At 44.4% G+C, this 20,384-nt stretch overlaps 1 protein-coding gene across 3 annotated transcripts in view; it reads left to right on the plus strand.

The window, feature by feature from the left end:
- Window positions 1–20,384, plus strand: part of MEGF11 (multiple EGF like domains 11) — a 200,126-nt gene that overhangs the window by 158,147 nt on the left and 21,595 nt on the right. For 2 of the 3 annotated variants that reach the window (XM_058846658.1, XM_058846659.1), the window contains exons 13-19: window positions 632–760; window positions 3,576–3,704; window positions 4,398–4,526; window positions 6,980–7,108; window positions 7,255–7,488; window positions 13,030–13,148; window positions 19,408–19,474. In XM_058846658.1, the coding sequence (XP_058702641.1) occupies window positions 632–760; window positions 3,576–3,704; window positions 4,398–4,526; window positions 6,980–7,108; window positions 7,255–7,488; window positions 13,030–13,148; window positions 19,408–19,474 (936 nt within the window). The remainder of the gene's footprint in view (window positions 1–631; window positions 761–3,575; window positions 3,705–4,397; window positions 4,527–6,979; window positions 7,109–7,254; window positions 7,489–13,029; window positions 13,149–19,407; window positions 19,475–20,384) is intronic. The other variant, XM_058846660.1, reaches the window with a different exon arrangement.

Genomic DNA, 20,384 nt, shown 5'->3' on the forward strand with positions numbered 1-20,384 from the left:
TGTGCTTAGGATGTGAGAAGATGACTCTGGAAAAATATTTAAGTTTCTTTTCTTCCAACTTCACTTAGATGGGCACACAGGGAGAAGTGCTGGTTTTGTTGGGATGCAGCACATCTGTTAAATAGCTCTCAGTCAGATATATAACATACATAAATATATATGTGTGTATCTATATATATATGTGTGTGTGTGTGTGTGTATATATATATATATATAAAATCCTTGGAAACCAGAGCAGTCCCAGCCACTCACTTGTGGCTGCTACTCACTGAATTCTCCTCAATTTTTCTTGTTCTCTTCCTCTCCTAATGACCCCTCCTCTCTGTTTTTTCTCCCCTCTTGTCATCCTTCCATACTGCCCTTCAATAATTGCAATCTTCTGACTATAGTGGCCTCATTTTCCAGCAGAAAAATGGATTTTGCTATGACTTTTTCCTATTGTTCTTACTCCTGGGATGCAAGCAAAATGGGCTCGATTACTTTCTGCCTTTTCCTGCTTTCCAGAGGAATTTTGTTTCATCAAAGAAAAAAACGTTGTAATTAATTTTATCTCTAATTGCTAAGTGTCAAGTCCTGTGATTTCCTCACATTCCTTTTGAAGAGCCTGCAATAAAGTGCTTTGTGTTTTCAGTGTGTCCCAGTGGGAAGTTTGGGAAGGGCTGTGCTGAGGTTTGCCAGTGCACCGAGAACGGGACCTGCAATCCCATCGATGGATCGTGCCAGTGCTTCCCGGGCTGGATAGGGATGGACTGCTCCCAGAGTAAGTAAAGGGCCATTTTCCCACCTCTGCCTTCAAATATCGTATTTTTGTGTTTGTTTGGTGCTTTCTGAAAGTTAAAGACAGATTCTGGGGAAATCCCTGTTGTATTACAGCCAATGCCTTACTCTCTTTAAAGCTGATTTCTTTTAATTAATCTAAGTTAGCTTTGGATTGAATTGGTTTCTGCATTTGGAGTTTGCAGAAGCTGTGACTGGCTTTTATTCCAGGAAAGGGAGGTCACAAGCTCTTATCAGAAAAGAAAGCTCCATGCTCCTTTTTAATTTCTAGCTGGATTCCTTTTTATTTATTTTTTTTAAATCATTTTCTTTCAGCTATTACATTTAGACATTATTAACCAGTAAATGTTTTCATGTACCAAATCCGTAGAATTGAGAAATTAGGCAGCTGAAATATTTCTATTAAATGTAATTTAATTGTAAAAGTCAATGTGGCCTTGTAGGGATGAAGGATTTCTTTCTGAAAATTGCCCAGGTAGAAGATTGGCATTTGCTGATCCCAAAGTGTCATTTCCTGAGAGCATCCCTTAATTGAAGCTGGATCACAGAGGGAGGCAATATCCGATCATTCAGAAATGTTACTTCATATTCAGGATACAACTAGCATATTAGACAGCATTCCAGAGTAAAATATATTAAACTCCAAGTGATAAAGCAGGAATCGGATAAAAACAGACAGCTGTAATTTTGCTTTTATTGTGTGTCTTCCACAGGCAGAATATTGCTGTCAGTCAAAAACAGCAGGAAAAAAAAAAAAAGGAAAAAAAAGACAGAAAGCTGCACATATTCCTCATTACATTTAGCCATCTAATTGGGAAATGTGTGTTAACCTTGAAAAGAGATGTTTTTCCTTACAGAGCAAGGCAGGCCAGGCCAGCAGGGCTGGTTTAGGAGGCAGGAGCTGCCTGTGGGCGCTCTGTGTTCTGGATGAGCAGAGGAGGATGAGGTTCTTTGCTCAGTTACTCCTTGCACACAAAGGGAACCTCTCCCAGGGTGACCCTGTCCCACTGCAGGCTCCCCTGGGCACCTGACCTCCCCTCCTGGGCTATTTCTGGCCCTGTGCTCCCTTAACCTGGAATGACCTGGACTTGGAGATAATTTTAGCTCTGACTCCAGAGCCAGTTCTGGATTCACTAACAGCTCCTGCAGCTCTGCCTTAGAAAGGCAGTGGAAAAGTATTTCTGGTTGCTTATAGCACAAACACTTCAGGCCAAATCCTGCTCAGCTTTACGTTGTGTGAGTCCAGTGACCTTTTGTTTGATTCACGTCATGGCAGGGTTTTTTTGGCCATTCAATCTGGCTTTAGAGGTGTCTGTCAAATGCCAGAAACTTCCATTTATCATCCACAGAGCCATTGGCATCCATGGAAATAGGCCTGGTGTCTGTATTTTCAGGTTTCCTGGGAACCGTGCCTTATTAATTCATGTCTTTAGCAGGAAGCAATGAAAAGTGCTTTTTAAAGCAAAAATATAGTTGTTATATTGAAGGGCTATCATAATTTTGGATCTTTTAGTCTGGCAGTAATAACTGTAACTTACTGCATTCATTTTTGGAGGGAGGCTTAAAATAACTTTTTTTTTTAATGTATTAATATTGTACTTGTTGAAATATAAAACAGACCCGGAGATTTTAATTTAATATTAGCCCCCAACAACAAAAGCAATCTGAATTTGTGGATGGGAATTCATACTGGAAGAAGTTTTCTTTACATTTTTACATGATTGGAGTAGCACTCTATGCTTCAAATGAATGTGGTAATTTTAGTGGTTGATTGCATAGCAAAGTAAACCTGAATAGCTGGGCTTTATTATGCAAGAATTCCAGCATGTCAAAAAGAAAATTAAATTACCTCCATATCCTGCAGCCCTGCCTAACTTGTCCTCACAGATGATGCCACTGAGGCAGGGAGAGCAGCCACAGCCCAGAGTGGGGTCGTGTCGAGGGTCACTGGTTCCCTGCAGCAAAGAGCTGATCCTGCCCCCTGCCCTGCACAGGATCATGGAATGGAACAATCCTGGAATGCTTTGGGTTGGAAGGGACCTTGAAACCCATCCCATTCCACCCCTGCCATGGCAGGGACACCTTCACTGTCCCAGGCTGCTCCAAGCCCCAGTGTCCAACCTGGCCTTGGGCACTTCCAGGGATCCATGGACAGCCCCAGCTGCTCTGGGCACCCTGTGCCAGGGCCTCCCCTTCCTCTCAGGGAAGGAATTTCTTCCCAATATCCCATCTAACCCTGCCCTCTGGCAGCAGGAAATCATTCCCTGTGTCTGTCTCTCCATTCCTTGCCCCAAGTTCTCCCCAGCTCTCCTGGAGCCCCTTTAAGCCCTGGAAGGGGCTCTGAGCTCTCCCTGGAGCCTTTCCTTCTCCAGGTGAACATTCCCAGCCTGGCTCCAGAGCAGAGGAGCTCCAGCCTTTGCAGAATCTCCATGGCTTCCTCTGGACCTGCTCCAGCAGCTCCAAATCCTTCTGCTGTTGTTCCTCCAGGCTGGAGGCAGCTCTGCAGGTGGGGTCTCAGGCAGAATCCCCTCCATTGACCTACTGGGAGAAATCCCAGTGCCAGGGGGAGGTCACAGGGTGGCACCAGGGTTTGGAGAGCAATTGGTGGCTTGGAAGGACCGGCCACTGTGCAGGAAGGACTGCTCACTGTCCAGGAGTCACTGCCAAGCTCAGCAGGGCAAGCTTCTGCCCTTGCTGGTGTCTCACAGGTTCTCCCTTTATTGTTGCTCCTCCTCAGCACTAACTCAGTATCATTGCTTTCTTTTTTGTCAGCTGACAAATGTTTTTTATTTTCATAGCTTGTCCCACTGGGTTTTGGGGCCCTGATTGCTTTCATTCATGCAACTGCCACAACGGAGCACTGTGCAGCCCCTACGATGGAGAATGTAGATGTACCCATGGTTGGACGGGGCTCTACTGCACTCAGCGTAAGCCTTTCAGAGCCAGGGAATCTGTCAAAGTGTGTGCTGCTACCTCGTGTCTCTTCCAAGTATTGCAGTTTCCCCTGGAAAATCCCATGCTCCTTGCTCCTGATAACCTCACATCACCCCGAAGAAAATAGTCCTGAAGCTTTCCAAGGTTTTTTATGCCTTTGGCACTCGGTAAAGGAGGGGGAAATCATTTAGATTATTGATTCATTGTTAGAATTTGCACAGACTGCGTCCCTGCTTGTTAATGCCTCAGTATTTGTGGTCTGATTTAGGAAAGTGTTAGAGATTTCTCACCCTAGTGCCAAATTACCAGTATGAAAGAGGAGATCCAATTCTGGTGAGCCTTTTAAGAAGGTTCTTTCACTTGCAAGTAATTGATTGATCCCTGGTCTTCCAGAGCGTTTCTGTTTAGCATCTTCTTTCACTTCTTGAAAATTTAGTTTGTATAGATGGGTCAAGTTTTCATTCTTCTGAAACACTTAAGAGGCAATTCTGTAAAGATGAGAAACATTACTTCAAGAAAATTGGCTGTCACAGTATCTCTGCATTTAGACCATCAAATAAATGTCATTAAATATACAGAGGCTGAAAATCCATATATTTATAAGCCCACATACTTTGTGCTGATAACACATCTAAGTCTGGCTTTCAGCTTATTTTTTACTCTTTCCTTGTTCTGATTGCTGAAAGGTTGCCCAGCTGCTTTTTATGGGAAGAACTGTGCCAATGTTTGCCAGTGCCAGAACGGAGCCGACTGTGACCACATCACTGGGCAGTGCACGTGCAGGACGGGATTTACAGGCAAACAGTGTGAGCAGAGTGAGTACCAGTGACCTCAGTCCTCTCTTTCTCCAGAGAGGGGAGTGTGTTTCAGAATTCCTGCACACACAGGCTCTTAAATGAGGTGTTGATGTCAGCAGGACAATGACCCCAGGCACCGTATATAATCCATAGGGAGGAGAGGGCACCTCTGGGAAACTGGGCGGTCTAAGCATAAAGAAATTCAGTGGATCCCTAAAAATTGGGCCTTTCATTCCCAGGCTAAAGTGAGGTGAGAGAAGGCAAATCACTGCACTCAGTGCTGCCTGGATGGGGCCTTCCCAAAGAGCTGGTACCTGATTAATGCACACCCAGCCCTAAAGCTGCCTCAGGCCTTGTCAATGCTGCTGAGAGCAGCAGCCCCACATTTCCCAATGCATGGAGACAGAAGGGTTAAAAAGAATTAATCTTTTCTGCTCTCTGCCTTCCAAAGAATATTGGGGATATGGAGCTCCCACAGAAATTATGATGTAGATATGGACCAAATAAAGATTCATCTTTACAGTGAAAGCAGATCAAGGGAAACAAGGTTGCTTGCCATTTTGGGAAGGGTCTGTGTTTAGCTTGAGCAGTGAGAGTTTCACAGTGAACCTCAATTCCCTTGCAAGGGACCTGGAATGTCTTACTGGAATTGTTGTCCATGTCCCACTGGAATATTTAGCAGGCTCTGCCAAATGGCTTCTCTAAAGAACACTGAATGAGGGTCCTGGAAACTGGATGTGTTGTAAGTGGATAATTACCTGTTTGTCCAGTGCAGTAATTCACAAGGAAATTCTCACACACTTACTGGGATTCTAAACACAGGTGAAATCCACCTCATCTTCCCAAGGCATTAATTCCACAGGGGAATTAATTTGGGAATTTTTTTGACAGTAAGGTAATTTAGTAACATTCCTGACAGATTTGCAAGGGAAGGCTTTTTAGCCTATGTGGATCTTTATGGAAGTATTTGTGCATGGAACTTAATTCATAAATATGTTTTTGCACACACTTGCATTCAGTGAAGTGAATATCTCAGGGCCAAATTTGTGTGTTCATGGGAATTGCATGTGGCACCACTGTAACTCTGTAAGTGGCCAACTCTCTGGAATTTGGGGACACCCTTTACTGCAGCCACAATCAAAACAGGAAACTAAAGAATCCCACAAAGAACTGCACAATAGCACATTTTATACAAGGAGCTGCTTTATGATTTGACCCTTGTGTAAAGCCTGAGGCTTTCTTCTCTATCCAAACTACAAATGTATTTATTTACTTGTTTTTCTACTGTTTAATCTATAAGAATCTCTTCATTAAGGCGCCTTCCTTCTCCAAATCCTGCTGAATGGGCAGTCACACTGCATTGCAGATGAAATGCTTAATTGCAGGCATCATTTCTGTGGTGCAGTCCCAAAATTTAGGCCTTATTCATTTTAAGTAGGCTGCAGGCTAATAAAAGAATGAGCATTAATTGTAATAATTTTATTTCTTCCTTTGTTTGAGTACCAACAGATACAATTTTTAATACACACTGCAAATCAATAAACAGATACTGGATATGGTTCTCTACTTAATATTAAATTTTGGCTACCAGAAGCTACTTTGAGACTGACATTGTGGAGGTGGTGTCATGCAATGAAAAACATTTGCAGTGACACACAAGGAGTCACATCTGGAACAATATATTCCACAGGATCATAGCAAGGGAGCAGGTTTTCAGTAATGCAGCTTCTCCATAGAAATAAGTGGGATGTGACAGACATTGTTTCTTTCAATTTATTCTTGAATAGTGCTTCCAGAAGTACAGTAAGCTGCCTACAGATTTATTGTAATAGCCCATCATAATTGTATGAATAAATTTCTCAGCTGGACATTAAATCATTTTGTCTTTGATAGAAACACAAAGACAGGATAGAAATTCCTTCAGTATTAGGAATCCTGACACCAAAGCAGAACAAATCAACCCATTCACATGCCCAGTTGTGAAATTCCACCTGCTATGTTCTGTTCACCTCCTGGCACTGGTAGGGATGAGTAGGAAAGCATGTGAGGTTTGTTTGGTAAAGGCTGTTGGGTTCAGAAAAAGATTCATTAAAACTTTTCTTTGCAACTCCCCCCATGAAAAAAACAAACAGGTAGGTTGGTGAAGAATGCTGAGCTCTTGTCTACAGCTTCTGAGCTCAAGTTCTGTTAAACTCTGAACATTTCTAATATCCATCAAGTCTTCTAAAGCCTTTGTACCTATCATTGATTTCATTCCATGAATTTTCCAGAAAGTAACAACTTAATAAGTAACAAACTGCACAAAGAATACATTTAGCATCTGATTTAGACTGATCATAATTTCACATTAGGGTGTTGTCCTAAAGATCCTAAAAGCTGAGAGACTTCTCTACTGAATTTCCCATGGCAAGTGTTGTGCCCATTCCCAAAAACAGTAGAATTCTTTCCAATGTTTTTCTTTGGCTCCCCAGAGTGCTCTCCAGGAACATTTGGTTATGGTTGCAAACAATTGTGTGAGTGCATGAACAATGCAACGTGTGACCACGTCACAGGCACTTGTTACTGCAGTCCAGGCTTCAAAGGAATCCGATGTGATCAAGGTACAGTGGAATTCTCTCTATAAAATCCCTCTCTCCTTCTCTCTCTCCCCCTCTCCAATGATGTACTTGCCTTAAAAAAAAAAACAGTGTTTCAAAAATGAAATGCACGATTCAATTTACAATGTGTTATGAATTACTTTTAACAGCGGCTCTTATGATGGAAGAATTAAACCCCTATACTAAAATTAGCCCTGCTCTTGGATCAGAGAGGCACTCAGTGGGAGCAATCATTGGAATTATTATTCTCCTTCTAATTATTATGGTCTTGCTGGCACTCTTTGTGTGGTATCGACGGAAACAGAAGGAGAAGGGCCATGACATGCCAAGTGTATCTTACACTCCAGCCATGAGGATGACTAATACAGATTACTCACTTTCTGGTAAGGGTCTTTTTATGTTAATCAAATCCAGACTCATATTCCTGTCTGTTGGGGAAATACAAGTTTCTGTGATGTGTAACATGTGTTATTGAGCCTCAAAAATAATGACACTTCCATTCTTCCTCAGAATACCGTGATCTTTAAACACATAAATGGGACAGGAAAGCAAATATAAAGCTGATTTAAGCTGATTTCTGTGTGGAAGTTGAGATGGGCTATACCTAGGCAGGAAATAAGCTGCATGGAATGAGTCATTTGTATTCCTGTTGTGGTGCAGAGACACTTTTCTTTGTGAAACTTTGGGAAGCCTTTTTTTGTTTGAGGAATGGGATTGGCTGGGTCAGTCCTAAAGTTTTGGGTTTGTCTGTGTTGCAGTTTATGATCTGAGGTGTCTGTTTGTTGTCACTCTCTGCTGTGTGCAGACCAGTCCTTGTCACATAGACAGCTGGTGGGAATCATCTTCCCAAGAGCTGAGGAAAGCAGGAGAGAGGAAGAGGAAGACTCTTCAGAATCAAAACATTCTTCCTTCTTTCTATCCTCTGCTACTGCTGTGGAGGACAGCTTTTCTTGACAGATTGTCTAAATTTTGGAGGATGTGATCTCCATTTCAACGCTGTCATTCTTATTCATTCCTCTCTGGCCAATACCAGGTACGATGCCAGGCAGGAAATGGCTTTACTTCCCCATGGTTTCTCCACTCTCTCAGTGGGGATCTTCTCAGGGTTTACTGCCCTCTGACTTCTCTTCCTTTTAAATGGCTGAAACTCCAAGTCCAAGTAAGTACAAGCCCCTGGGGCAGGCAGAGGTTGGCCCAGCAGCTCTGGGCCTGCAGTGCCTTTTTCTTTCTGCTCTCTACTCAAAATGTACAAGGCCCCTTGGTTTCTCTGCTGTCTCAGGGTGGCACAGCTGGAAGCTTTTTATGGACTTCTCTGCCAAGGATGTGCCTGGAAGGAGCCTCTCCCATTAAGCCAATGATAGTAACACCTGGAACTTTATCACGGGGCTTCTCATGGCACGGAGACTTCACTCCTCGTGCCAGGGACATTTTCCTGCCAGGGTGTGTCCCACATCAAGGGCTCTCTGCTGAACACCATTGACTAGATTCATACTTAGACCACTCAGCAGAGGATTCCTGCTTCTGAAAGCTACAAATAGGAGCAGAAATTATCATGGGTCTCCTTTCATTCCTTCTTATTTTTGAATTTTAAATTTGTTGGCTCTTGCTTAAGCTGCCCAATTGGGTAAGAAACAGATGTTCATCACATTCCTCTCAGGTGCAGCCACATTTCTCAGAGCTCCTGATGCCATATGATACTTAAGTCCATGAGGAACAAAAGTATTTTGAAGATGCTGAATTCCTGGATACATCCTAAAAAGCTGAGGGATCACATCCCTCATCTGCACTGAACCTGGGATCTCTTTTGGTCCTTGGGCTGGGAGTTTAGATCTGGCCCTTGTGGCATTGCTCCTCTGTGTCAGGTCAGTTTGTAAAAATTGTGCATAAAGTTTGTAAGAACCTGAACACCAGATCCTCATAAACTCAAACAGGAAGGGGGGGTTTGTTTCATGGGCATCTCTAGAAAGAAATTGGATAATGGTTCTTTCCTCTTCATCTCAGTCAGTGATGGGGATGCAGAGACTGGGCCTTTTCTTTCCTCTTACTTTGTGCAGTCCTTGTAGCACTAGAAATTGTATCACTCAGGAAGCTGCAGCAGAGTGGGGTCAAGCATCTCTTTCTGGAGGTCACAAGGACAGTTTTCTTCCTCCTTCCCCTTGGAAAACTCTGCCATCTGAGCTTGCAGAGGAAGATTAAGAAGATAGAAACACACTGCACCATCTTCAGCTCATTAAAAATTGCCTGCAGGTACCAGCATTGTTTCAAGTTTTGGGTTTTGCCCTTTGTAGAAGGGCATTTGCAAATTCTAGACAAGAGCTTCTGAAAACTCCCTGCCAAATCCTGACTGTCCTCCAGTACATTCCCCCAGTGAGACTTTGAGTAGCTGCCCCAGCTTTGGCCCTGACAATGCTGCTTCTCTTCCATCAAGCAGAGAGGCAGGAAAAGGTGCTGATGTGCACCTTCCTCAGCAGAACGTGGAGAGGTGAGACAAGCTCACAGAAAAGGAACTGGCAAGACAACACCTGTGTGGCTGAGGGCAGGTGTGCACACGTGTGTTACAGAGGATGCTGAAGGACAGCAGCAATGTTGCACAGAGGGAACAGAGATTCCAACCTTCACCTGCAGGTTTACTTGAGGATTAAGGGCAGAATACCATGTAGATGTACTTGTCCAATGGATATAATCCCATGTAAATCCATGTTCTTTGATAAGGAAATCCACCTGGATGGCTGCAGCATCCTGTCCTCTGTGGGTTGTAACATTATGGCTCTCCTGAATGACCAGTTGTTATTTTGCCTGTTTACTCTTATTTGGGCAATGGTGGTGTTGTTTCTGAATAGATTCACATACACAGATCCCTAGCTCCTGGAGACAGCAATTTCTTCCAGCACATTTATTTCTGGAGAATGTTTTTGGTCTTTACGTCCTCAGCTCTTGTGAGGCTGATAATCTGTGCATGTGTGTGAGAGAGATTATGAGGAAGGGGAACCCCCTGGACAGCCCTTGGACTCTTTTGCATTTTTGGATCAAGGATGTGGCAGCAAAACACACACTTTGCCCAGCAGCCAGAGAAGAAAACCACCCTTGCTGGGAGGGCTTATCCTCAGCACACAGATCTAAGAGCAAACTTTCCCAAATAAGCCTAAAATCAAAATGGTGTTCCCCAGCATGACAGCAGTGCACTACATCCAAAAAAGATTTTAAAGTACAGGTTGTTTAGTTCAAGGAGATGGGGCCAGAAGGGAAAACTGTGTGGTAGTGCTGGAGAGAAGCAGAGATTTCTTAGTGGGACTTTCACAAAGACTTGGCTATGGGCTGAAGTGATGTTTGAGGTCTTATCAAGGTCTTAGCAAACTTTCTGGTATGGGTGAATCCTCTGCTGAGAGCCAAGAGCTAAGCAAAGCTCGACACAAATAAAGCATCGTGGATCCTGAAGCCTAGACAAGACACTTCCAGAAATGATCTGCAGATGATGGCTGGTGGGAGGTGGCAGAGTGAACCCTCCTGTTTGGAGCCTTCAGCCGTCTCACTGACACTGTGTGGGCAGAGAAGACCCACACAAAGAGAAGGAAGCAGTTCCATTTAGCAGTTGAGAAGTCTGGGTTTGTATTTACTGCAGAGTGCTCACTTATTCCCTTTTTCTTGGCTGGGCTGGTGCCCAGTTTCCACAATCCTGTCCTGCAGAATGGGGACTGATGCTGTCTGTGGCACCCCACAGCCCAGGCTCAGAGCAGGAGCTCAGCCTAATTCCCTTTCCTCTAGGCATTTAAGTCTTTCCTTACTGTTCAGACCAGAATCAAATTATCATCTTTGGGAAGAGAGAGATTTTTTGTGGGTTTTTTTTTTTTTTTGTTGGGTTTTTTTAAAGAGGGATAGCATTAGATTTGAATTTGATGTATTTCCAGCCAGCAGTTACAAGAGCTTCATGAATAAATGTGTAGAAAATGGACTGTGCTATCAAGGTAAATCAGCCTGGGTGGCTACTTAAGTATCGACCAAAGGGAAATGTGTAGAAGGAGTAATTCTGAGTTCAGGGTGCTGCGTGCAAGGGGGGGGAAGAAAAGGATTTTGGGGGATGTGTACAAGCTCAGGGTCATTAATTCAACACTGTGCTAAGCACTAGAGCACTCTGGCAGAGTTTTATTTCAGCTCATTTTGGGTGCAGAAAACAAGCTCCAGGCAGCTGAGCTGGGTGAGAACTCGCGTTGTCTCAGGTGGCTCCCGGTGACATCGGTGACACAGCCAGAGGCTCCTGGCTCTTCCTCCCAGCTGCTCCTTGCCCACAGCCAGTGCATAAGGCAAGGGGGACTCCACCAACACCTCCAGAGCAGAAAGCCACAGATCCAAGTGTCTGTGTTTAACTGGGACCATGGGCTGTGGGGAGGGAGGATGGGCCCTTGAGCCAAGGCCCCTGAGCACACTCAAAGCTGTATTGGTGGGGGGCACACACTGACATGAGGGGTGGGTTCCAGCCCCAGTTCCCACTGGCAGACCCCAAGAGAGATGTGTTTCCTGTTGGTTTGATTGTAAATGTCACAGAGTTGTAGCTGGGGGAGGTGGCAGAGCCCCGGCAGCCTGGCTGACAGATGTTCAATGCAAAGACTTCAGCTCTGGAATCTCATCCTGATCTAATTTGTTAGCAGCGGCTCTGGAAAACAGCTGGGACTCAAAGGCTCTGCACTTAACACAAAATAGAGCTGACCTCGAAAATCCTTTTGTATGTTTCAGCAGAAAAGTGCTCAGTCAGAGCTGCACATGCAGGAGCAGCTTCCCCGAGCCCTGAGCCACAGCCCTTATGTAAGAGACACCCTGCAGATAAACCCACTTCTTGGAAACAGGATATTCTGCAGTAAATTAAGCTCAGTCTAGATCTCCACAAGATGTCAGCAGAGCAAAGTGCATGTTCAGAGTGAGGTGAATGCAGAGGCAGGGAGAGGAAGGTGATGGTGGCTGGGGACCCCAGTGCCAGCCAGGTCCTTGTCCTTCCTCACCCAGCACTGCCAGCCTCCAGTAAAGGCAGTCATGGGCTCAAGCAGCCACCCCAACACTTCATTGCCCTTTGACATGAAGGTGTTCCCCACAACCAACCTCTCTGCCTGCAGTTTGAGCCCATGCTTTATTAAATCCCATCCATTTGCTCCTTACAGGGCCTTGTTGTTTAAATGATGCTGCTCCAGTTGAAATTTTCCATCCCTTCTCCTGATGGTACTTTGAAATATGTATCCATTTGTTATGCAGCTGGAACCAGATTGGGATTGATGTTTTCATTAGAACTGCCAGGATAAATATGATGCCTTTCTTGGTAAATTATTCTGCTTGGTAGATGTGTTTATAACTTAAATTGAGGAAATAGATAAAATGTCTCTGAGCATACAATGGAACTGCCCAGGTTTGCCTCTCAGGGTTCCAGCTTTAGTTTTTAAAAAGCCTTTGCACACAATGTAAAACTCTGGTTTTTACATTTTACTAAATGTTCTGGACTCCTTGGTACAGTTATAGCACCTTGATTTCTAACATTACTCCTGGTTTTGTAACAAAAAGGTTTCATTTGTTTCAACCTCAAGACTGCCCAGGGGCAATTCCATAGGTGAAACTAAGGGGGCAGCTGTGTTGCAGCCCATGCATTTCCTGAGTCTTGCCTCCCTCCCCTCACCTGGAAAGCAGCTGAACTGTCAGGAATTACTTTAACATCTTCAAGAAGATAACACTGTATTATTTAAATATTTTGCTTTTTTTCTCTTATATTTAATGCTAATAGTCAAGAGCTTCACACCATAATGCAGGATAGATTGCATCTGCAAATGTTTTAGAACACTCAGTACTCCAACAAAGATTTCTAAACTAGGTTGTCTCTACCATGTTTTCAGCTTCTTAAGAACTGTTGTGGCTCCAAAGTATTTTGTGATGACTTGTTTTCTTCCCAGATATATCCCAAGGTAGCAGCAGTGTTCATTGTTTTTCCAATCCAAGCTACCACACTCTCTCATGTGGGGTGACTTCACGCTTCTTTCCCACTAATCTGGATGGAAACAGCTCCTGTAAGGTAGATATTACCCCACCCCACTGTAGCAATGTTCTTATCAGTTCAAGGAAATCAACCAGAGCAATGTCTCTCGGGCCCTGTTGACTGCCAGCATTATTTCAAATTCCAGGGAAGCATTCCTGACATCCCAGACACTGAAAGGTTGGCTTTCCCCTCCCTCTATCTTCCCAAGTTCTGGGAATGGGAACTGGATTCCTCTCTGGGTCAGCAGGACTTGGTGTCTTAGCAACTCTGAGCTATGTTTGCTTCTCAGAAGAGATAAATAACTCAATAAATATAATTATCCATTAACACAACACCAGTAAATCAATGAAGCATTAATCAGCAATCTCACTTTGCTGTTTCATTGTTTCCCACATCAGACACACAAATTCCCTGCTGACACAGACAAGCAGAAGGATGCAAGAAGGTACCTGGGGTGCTTTTGGGACTGTCCTGACTCATCCAGGGACATTCTGGGAGCTCTGCTGTCACTGCTGGCTCTCCAGCAGAGCTATTCCAACCCTATCACTGGAACAACCAGGATCAGCTTCCTTATCATTTGTTGTAAATGATTCCCTCAGACCATTCATGAACAACACTGTGACTCAATTCAGCACTTCAGCAGTAAATTTAGATATGGCAAATGGTAAAGCAGCTCTTCCTTTGGAGCTTTAATAAGCCCAGGTGGGGCAAAGCAGAGGGAGCAGGGGAAAAAAGAAAAGCAGTTGATTTCATCAAGGTTGTCAGCTTTAAAAATGATGGTATTTCAGGCTGTGTCACCTTAATCCAAATGTGACTATTCACTGGAATGCCACATGAACAAGATTAATGCAAAAAAGACAGTATTGTATAAGACAGGCAAAAATATCTCTACATATGCTCCTGTAAATAGTTTCTTGGTTGTTAAAAGAAAATCTCATTAATAAAAAGGCTGGCACCAGAGATTTCTCAGAGAAATGTTTAGACAGATGTGCAAATATGTTTTTTGATGTAGATGGTCCCCTTGCATCATGAATTTTTGCTCCCCAAAATGAAAGTGCAAACACTCATAATGTCAAATTTAGGATGAGTGCCCATCTGGACCACTAATCCTTTTGCAGAAATTTAAATGAATTCAGAAAAGGTCAAAGCCAGCACCTATCCTGGATTCCCAGCCTACAGTGCCATCTTCTCACGGAACTACTTCAACAATTAAGCTGCTGGAAAGGTTTAATCCCCAAGTGGTGCTTTGGGACTCTCCTGGAAGCTGCTCTCCCTGCTGCAGCTCTGGCCAATGTAGTCAGTCAGGTTGTCCTGATAATCACTGAAAGACCAATAGAACTGATATTTGCAGGGTATTTATCAAAATATATGGCCTGATATTTCCTTTAGATCTCCCACCATCTCACTTATTAATGAGAACGCTTTGCAGTGCTGAATAGCTGAGGATGGCCAAAAATACACTTTGTCTGTCTGCAGCTCTGCAGCCAAGTAAGACAAAGGAGCATATAAAGCCCTAATAGCTGCCTTAACGAGTTCATTTCCAAATCAGTTTGCCTGGTGCCATTCTCACTTTCTGCAGAGAAATGTGCACAAGTTGTACTTGGAGGATTCATTTCTTTATAGTGCCAGCTGGGGTCACAAAGGAACCAGCACAGATGCAAAATGGAAAAAAAATGGCAGAGGAATGTCTGAAGTGCTGAGCCAGAGCCCAGGATGTTTTACCCTCCCTGTGCTCCAGCAGATCAGGCCTGGAGGCGCTGGGCTGGAGCCATTCCTCTCTCAGAGCCTGGGCAAAGCACAAAGGCAGGACAGCTGTGAGCCCTGCTCCAGTTTGAGGAGGGTTTAGGAGAGTTTTCTCTCCTGTGCTTCCCTGCTCTTCTCTCCTTTCTTTGCCTTTTGCCTTTTCTCCCCTCCTTTCTTGGTGAACTCCTCACTCAATTATCTTTTTTATTTCTCGTGTTCCTTTTCCTATTCTATTTTCTCCCCCAACTCTACACATATAATTCCTATTTCCCTCCTGCTCTCCTCTCCATCCCTCTCCCATCTCCAGGATCCCTGGCTGGGGGCTCCCAGTGCTGTGTGTGACCCTGCTGCAGCTCCCAGGGTGGCACCTCTGGTGGGAAGGAGGTGGGTGAGGCTTTAGCAGGAGCTGAAGGGCCCAGAACTGCACTGGGGACAGTTTGTGACGTGGGTCTGTGTGCACAGGATGGGAGCAGGGCCAGGCTTCAGCAGGGGGAAGGATCTCACCTCCTCATTCCCCCTCTGCCAGACAGACATTTGGCCACTGCTCAGGTCCTGAAGGTGAACCACTGAAGCTGCTGAGACACAGCACCAGTGGAGACATGAAACCCTCCCCGGTGTTTGGGGCTGGGTGGTTGTGCCAGTGGAGCACAGACTGGAACACAGGCAGGAGGAAAACAAGTGGGAGGATAAGGGGGAGCCTATGAGAAAAGACTGAAAAAAGGCTTGGCTGCTTTTATCTGAGCAAATGAATGCTGAGGGGGAGCATGATTGCCATCTATAAATACAGCAAGGTAAACACGAGGAGGGAGGAGAGCTATTTAAGTGAGATGACAGAGCTGGCTCGAGAACAAATGAGGATGAACTGGCCATGAATGCATCGAAGCTGGAAATTAGATTTCTACCATCAGATCAGTGAGATTTTGGAAGAGCTTCCTAGGAGGACTAATGGGACAAAGAAATCTGATTACTGTTAAAATGGAGCTTGATCAGCTCTCTGAAGGTTTATGTGTCTGGGTGTTTGCAGTAAAAGGCAGCTGGACATGGACTGGGGGGTCCAGGCCCTTCCAGTCCTGTCCCAGGAGCTTGTAGGGCTGAGCTTCATCTCTCTGCAAGGTCCCCAAGAACAGATCTGGGCTCTGAGGGTCAGGAGGAGGCTCCAGCATCTCAGTGAAGGCTTTTAACTCCCAGCACTTTGCCACAAGTAACTGCTCTTCCCACGGGACAGAGCTTGGCAAGACAGCTCTGGGGAAATGCTGGAACCATTGGAGTCAAGAGATATTTTACTGTGAGTTTAAGTGAAGCCAAACCTTGACCTTTTCTTATGAGCTCCTGCAAGCAGGTTTGGCCTTTTTTCTCATGACATGGGCAGCACCAGTAATGATGCTGCAAGTTACTGAGGAGTATCAGACATGAACTCAGGTGAACTTTTGCCACAGAATTACTACACCAAAAATTTCCAAAGCAGAAAAATAGAGATTACATACCTCCATATGTGTGTCTTCACATCAGAGCTCGCACTGCTGAGCCACAGAGCAGATTTCAGATGTTGAGGACCTGTTTTGATCAGAGGGTGTTTGGCAGGACCAGTCACAGAACCACTCTCACGGCTTCACTGCCAGCTTTGTGGCTGAGTTTTTGAATTGTGCACGAAATAAAAACAAATCTCACTTTTACCAAGTGCTACAAAGTTTGTGAAGAATCCTCTGTGTAAAGGATGAGGCTGCTGCACTGGACACAAGCAAATGGAGGATTCTCACCTTGAGCTTTTGCAAAGCTCATAATTCCACCCTCATTCCCTTCCAGCATTGCAGCAAAAGTCCAGGTGTTGGTTTCTACAGACATCATAAAAATCAATTGCTATTAGATGTGCTGAATTTTTAAAGCCAGCAGTTTCACATCTATTAAAGGAAGTTCTAAATTCTACCAAAGACTTCACATAAAATTAGAAACTGCAAAACAGAGGTCACTGGAAATGGTCTGACTGGATGTCACCAGCTAATAAAAAGGAATTACAGAAAGCAGCATTTAAGTACCTTTGACTAAAACTTCCTTAAAAAAGGAAAAGGAGGACTGCAAATACAGAATGACTGCAGAACGTTCAGGATGGGCACCTAAAGCTGAGCAGCACAAGCTTGGACCAGGGAGATCTGAAGTCAGTAGTTAGGGAAATAAATGTCAAATTACTGATTGCTCTCCTGGAGGATAAAGGCATGATGGAATTCCAGCCAGCACTTCTTTGCCTAATCACCATGGACTTAAAAACCTGGGCTTTGACAAATGGCTGGTGGTGATCAAGTCACCACTGTCATCTATCCAGCTATTTCAGACAGGCAGATAATGACTTCGCTTTACTCAGCCTGGTATCTTGTTGATCTTAAAGGAAAAGTTGCCAGATATGAGGTAGTTTTAACCAAATTGCTAAAATTACCAGCCTGGAATTTTAATGGATAAATTTACTATGAAGGATTTCTTCCTCCAGAAAAGCAGTCTTGCTTCACAGTAAAAATTGAAGTATTTTCTATCTTAAAAAAAAAAAAAAGTTAACAAATTATAGTGCTAAGAAATGATAGTAGCACAAAGAGACAGCTATAATCACATTTAGAAAAAACTGCATTCAGGAAAACTTAGAAATGTCCCCAAATCATTTCATTAAAAAAAATCAATTCTAGCCTGTAGCTCTTCATGCCAAATTTTAGGTTTGTGAGCTGATTTATAAATCCTGCAAACTCACAGCTTTTAATAGAAACCCCAAGACTTTAATAAATGTGCTCTAAATGGTACAGCTGGGTTGAAAAATCAGCATTTGTGTTCTGGCTGCAAGTTTTGAAGAGAAGAATGAAGCTGTGGGCTCTGCTGAGGTGAACTGATGGTGCCAAGGGCTGAATTCCTCCCAGTGACCACATTCCAAATGGATCTGCTCCTCATCCCCCTGCCACTGCTGGACTGTCTAACTGCCCCATCTGTCCATGGATTCCATCCATCCATCCATCCATCCATCCATCCATCCATCCATCCATCATCCATCATCCATCCATCCTTCCATCCATCATCCATCATCCATCCATCATCCATCCATCCATCATCCATCCATCCATCCATCATCCATCCATCCATCATCCATCCATCCATCCATCCATCCATCCATCCATCCATCCATCCATCCATCCATCCATCCATCATCCATCCATCATCCATCCATCCATCATCCATCCATCCATCCATCATCCATCCATCCATCATCCATCCATCCTTCCTTCCATCCATCCATCCCTGGCTCTGCTCTCTCTGTTTCCATTCCCAGTCTGGGGAAGCACAGGGAGCTTCTGGATGATGAAGAAATGACTCCTGGGCTCTCCAGGCTTCCTGCAGTTTCCTCAGTGCCCGGGGACAGTGGGAGCAGTGCAGGCACAGGGATGCTGTACCCCAAGGTGGGGTGGCAGCAGCACTGAGGGCTGTTGGAAAGGACTGTGGAGGGGTGAAAATGCCTTTGGAATGTGGCTGTAGGTGCTGGGCCCCAGCTGGGATTTAATATCCCAATAGGCTTCAGTACATCAGTGAGGGGTTTTGTTCCAGGTCTAAAAACCTATTAAGAAACCTAAGCAAAAATGAATGATAGATCAGGAAAAAGGAAATGTTGTGGCAATTTTGAATACTCTTTCAATTTAACCTCCTTTTTGTTAAGCATTTTCTTGTAAATGCAGTAAAATAGCAGAGCTGAGTGCTTGCAAACACAGCAGGAGGCTTCCCAGTCTGGAAGCTGACACAGGAGGGCAGTGATGGCTTCATAACTTTCCAGAAACAAGGCTGGGATTTGCTCTTGAATTGACACTTCCTCAGGAGCAGCTGTATTCCAGCAGGTGTGGCTTTCAAGGGAATAATGTGAGGAGGAAAACTCAGCACTTTCAGCACCTACAGCGATTCCCAGAGCTCCCCGGCAGGGTTCAGCTGGTGACCACTCATCTGTGGAGCCCCTTCTGCTCTGTCCCACCCCAAAGCAGAGCCCCTCTCCTCTCACTGCACGCTCTGGGAGGTGCTGTCCCAGCAGCAGCACCTGGAGGGCAGCTCTGGACTCTCCTGATCGCTGGCAGATCCACAGGGACCTTTGTGCTCCATCGTTGCCAAAGTTATTTTCCTTGAACTGAGAGAACTGGTGTCCCCCTGCCTCTCCTGTGAGTGCACCCACAGCTGTCTCAGATCCTGGAGCTCCAGGCAGCCCCTCTGTGCATGCTGGTCTGGGGGTTTGATCCATCCATCTCCATGGGTTATTTTGGAGCGTGTCACCCCATGTCCACAGGCATCCGAGTCGTGGTTCCGAAGGAAATCCTGTGTTTTCCAGCATGTTTGTGCTCATGGCTTGGTGAAGTGACTTTCCTTTGTGATTTTCCCTAATGCTAGTGAACAGCTGTCCAACTCACACAGATAAAGGGCTGAGATGGTGAGGCCAAGGCAGGAATCACCTCCCATTTTTATTCCTGACATCCTTGGGCTGTAGTCTGGGGTGGGAACTGTCTGTCTCTTCCAGCATTAACCCATTATCATACTTTTTGAACAGCTCAGTAACAAAATCCTTGACAGAGAAACTGCAGACTGGAGACCCTACAGCTATCTGAATGAACTAGGTCAGTAATTTTTAAACACTTTAATCACTTTGGTAGACTTTAGAGCAATTCCAAATCCAAATCAGCCTTTCATAAAGGCATTAACAATAATGAGGAATATTGGTGTTATCTTTATTTCGCAATCAGAATTGCCAGTAGTGAAAGATGGAGAATTAAAAATTGTTTCCTTTACCACAAACCACAGACTGGGAAAGCAAAGTCAATATTCATTTTAGTCTCCCCTCCAACGTTGCTCTGTTGAATCACTATCATCTACTCTATAAATGTTTTTTTAAGGACTAACTCAGGACATTAAAAATTCAAATTTGGCTTTTTTTTTTCTTTCTTTCATGCTTAATAAAGCTTAGCACTAAATACTGGCATCTTGATGAAGGTGTGGAGCCTCTGTGGGAGCTGGGGTGTGCAATGCTCCATTATCTCCCAGTAAATCATTCCGTGGCAATTCTGAACCACCAGCCAGTGCAACCAAGCCAAGAGTGAAGTTTAATTGCCTGCTCTGAGTTTATTCTCCCTGGCTTGAGTTTTAACAGGGTTTTTAGCAGCTCTTAGATCAAATCCTGTCCAGATTTAGTGCTTTGGATGCTATTTGTTTTCCTATCTGAGTTTGGCTCCTCAGTGGCCAAAAGCATTTGCCCTTTCCTTTCCTGGGATTAGTAACAACTCACTGAAAATGTGCAGGAGGAGGGAAAGTGCAGCATTAGGGGGGTATTTTGGGATTTTTAAGACCAGCTATCTCACAGTTCCCATGGCAAAGGAATGAACATGGGGCAGCACCAGGCATCACATCCTGCCACTGCCCCAAAGAGAACTCTTCCCTGCATCAGGAAAATCACAAACCTGTCAAGCTTCAGTGCAAAATCTTTTCATCCTTAAAACCATCAGTGTTTTCTGTGGAATAATCTGCAGAACC

The sequence above is a fragment of the Poecile atricapillus genome, chromosome 11, assembly GCF_030490865.1.
Source record: "Poecile atricapillus isolate bPoeAtr1 chromosome 11, bPoeAtr1.hap1, whole genome shotgun sequence".
Lineage (NCBI taxonomy): Eukaryota > Metazoa > Chordata > Aves > Passeriformes > Paridae > Poecile > Poecile atricapillus.